Source organism: Eimeria mitis, genomic scaffold, assembly GCF_000499745.2.
Source record: "Eimeria mitis Houghton genomic scaffold, Emh_scaff888, whole genome shotgun sequence".
Lineage (NCBI taxonomy): Eukaryota > Apicomplexa > Conoidasida > Eucoccidiorida > Eimeriidae > Eimeria > Eimeria mitis.
In genome coordinates, this window is record NW_013576533.1 from 6,020 (window position 1) to 7,535 (window position 1,516).

The 1,516-nt window shown below is 47.6% G+C and overlaps 1 protein-coding gene across 1 annotated transcript in view; it reads left to right on the forward strand.

Moving 5' to 3' along the window:
• Positions 1-1,516, forward strand: part of EMH_0024680 (SAG family member) — a gene marked incomplete at both ends in the record, with an annotated part of 4,123 nt that overhangs the window by 1,081 nt on the left and 1,526 nt on the right. Inside the window, 2 exons of the mRNA XM_013502332.1 lie at positions 1-3; positions 234-335. Of these exons, the coding sequence (XP_013357786.1) occupies positions 1-3; positions 234-335 (105 nt within the window). The remainder of the gene's footprint in view (positions 4-233; positions 336-1,516) is intronic.

Sequence of the window (1,516 nt, forward strand, 5' to 3'; positions counted from 1 at the left end):
CCAGTAACAGTGAAGGCGGGAAACTCGCAGGGGACAACGGAGAAGGAACTGAAGGCACTCCTCTGTGTCACAACCCCCAAAGCCTTGACAGCGACCGAAGCTCCCTTCACGTAAATTGACCCCTTAAACTTGCCATTGTTGTTGCCTCTTATTAGTGTATTGAAAACCCTTACCTTCTCTCTTTGACTCTTCTACAGCAAGGTGAGTTGCTTGAGACTGTTTGTGCGTCTCAGTCAAGAACAGTGGGATCGCATCACCAAGGCCATCAATTCCGGCAGCGCAGCAGTGCCGACATTCTTCGCCGTTGCTGCAGCAGCAGTGGCTGCTCTTCTCTTGTAAAGAACCCCTTGAGTTATCAACTCAAACGACAGCGCTTGTATATCTACCATTCACAGTTTATTTTTGACGGTTAAAGGAAGTCCCTCGGGACGGTCACCTGCTGACTTTTGCGGCTGGTTTCCTGCAACTTTGTCTTAATTGCCTCAAACTTCCTTACGTAAAGCTCCAACAGCGTAAGTTGTCTCAGTAGACAACTTAGTTAAGGGCATATCTTTCCTTAAAGAAGGGGCAGCACAACTCCTAGCTAGGCAACAGGGCTTAAGGAAAAGAAGGCCTTCTGCCGTGTGTTAAGAGGGCTTAACTTCGAGTTTTCTCACGATAAATATATCGAAAGCAGCGTCTCTATACTAAATCAACTGGTTACAAGCACAACATTGAAGATGTGTGTCCAGTAGTGGGGACTCCTGTGAATAGTAGTTGTCTTAAAATGAGATGCTGTGAGATGCCCAGTTCTAGCGAGGGGTGGAAGAAAAGAAGGGCCATTGCGGACGGACGAAATGAAGCATGGAAAGCCCTACAAGTTGAAGTGAATGTTGTAGCGCCGTTGGGCAGTCTCGGTGTGGGATTGTTCCCATTGCTGGTATCGAGACCGCAGGGATACATTAGCTGAGGGCATCTTGTGGTAAATCTTGGAGCCGCGACAAAATGTACTTTTGGCTGTTAGCAGAAGTACCAAAACACATTTATGCTGAGCTTGGCAGGAAGCAGCAGGCACGCTCTGAAAATGTTTAGAAGTTTAGTTACCGGTCGATGAACGTGATCATTTGCAGCATCTGCCTTCCTTTAGGGCTGCAGACGACGAACAATTCACTGCACGAATAATCTTTGTAGACAGCTTAAAAGCTTATGAAACGTCAGCATGCCTTACAAAGGAAAAGAGGGCTGTGTCCACGTCTGGTACTCTTTAATAGGAATAATAAACTTACGGCAAGTGTGAGGCGCGGCAATTGAAGGGGAAGCCCTTCGGCTGAGGAAACATTTGTAAATTTGGGGCGAAGCAGTCTGAAGTGCTCTTTATTTAGGAAGAATTACCTAAACTTGAGCAAGGCGACAGAAAGAGCGGAGTGGACGCGAGACCTGAAATTGCGGGACTAGAGGTAACGAACTGAACTCTAGCGACTACGCCCCTCTGCAGGAGGGACCACAGCACGGTGACAAGGAACCTAGCTGCAAGCAA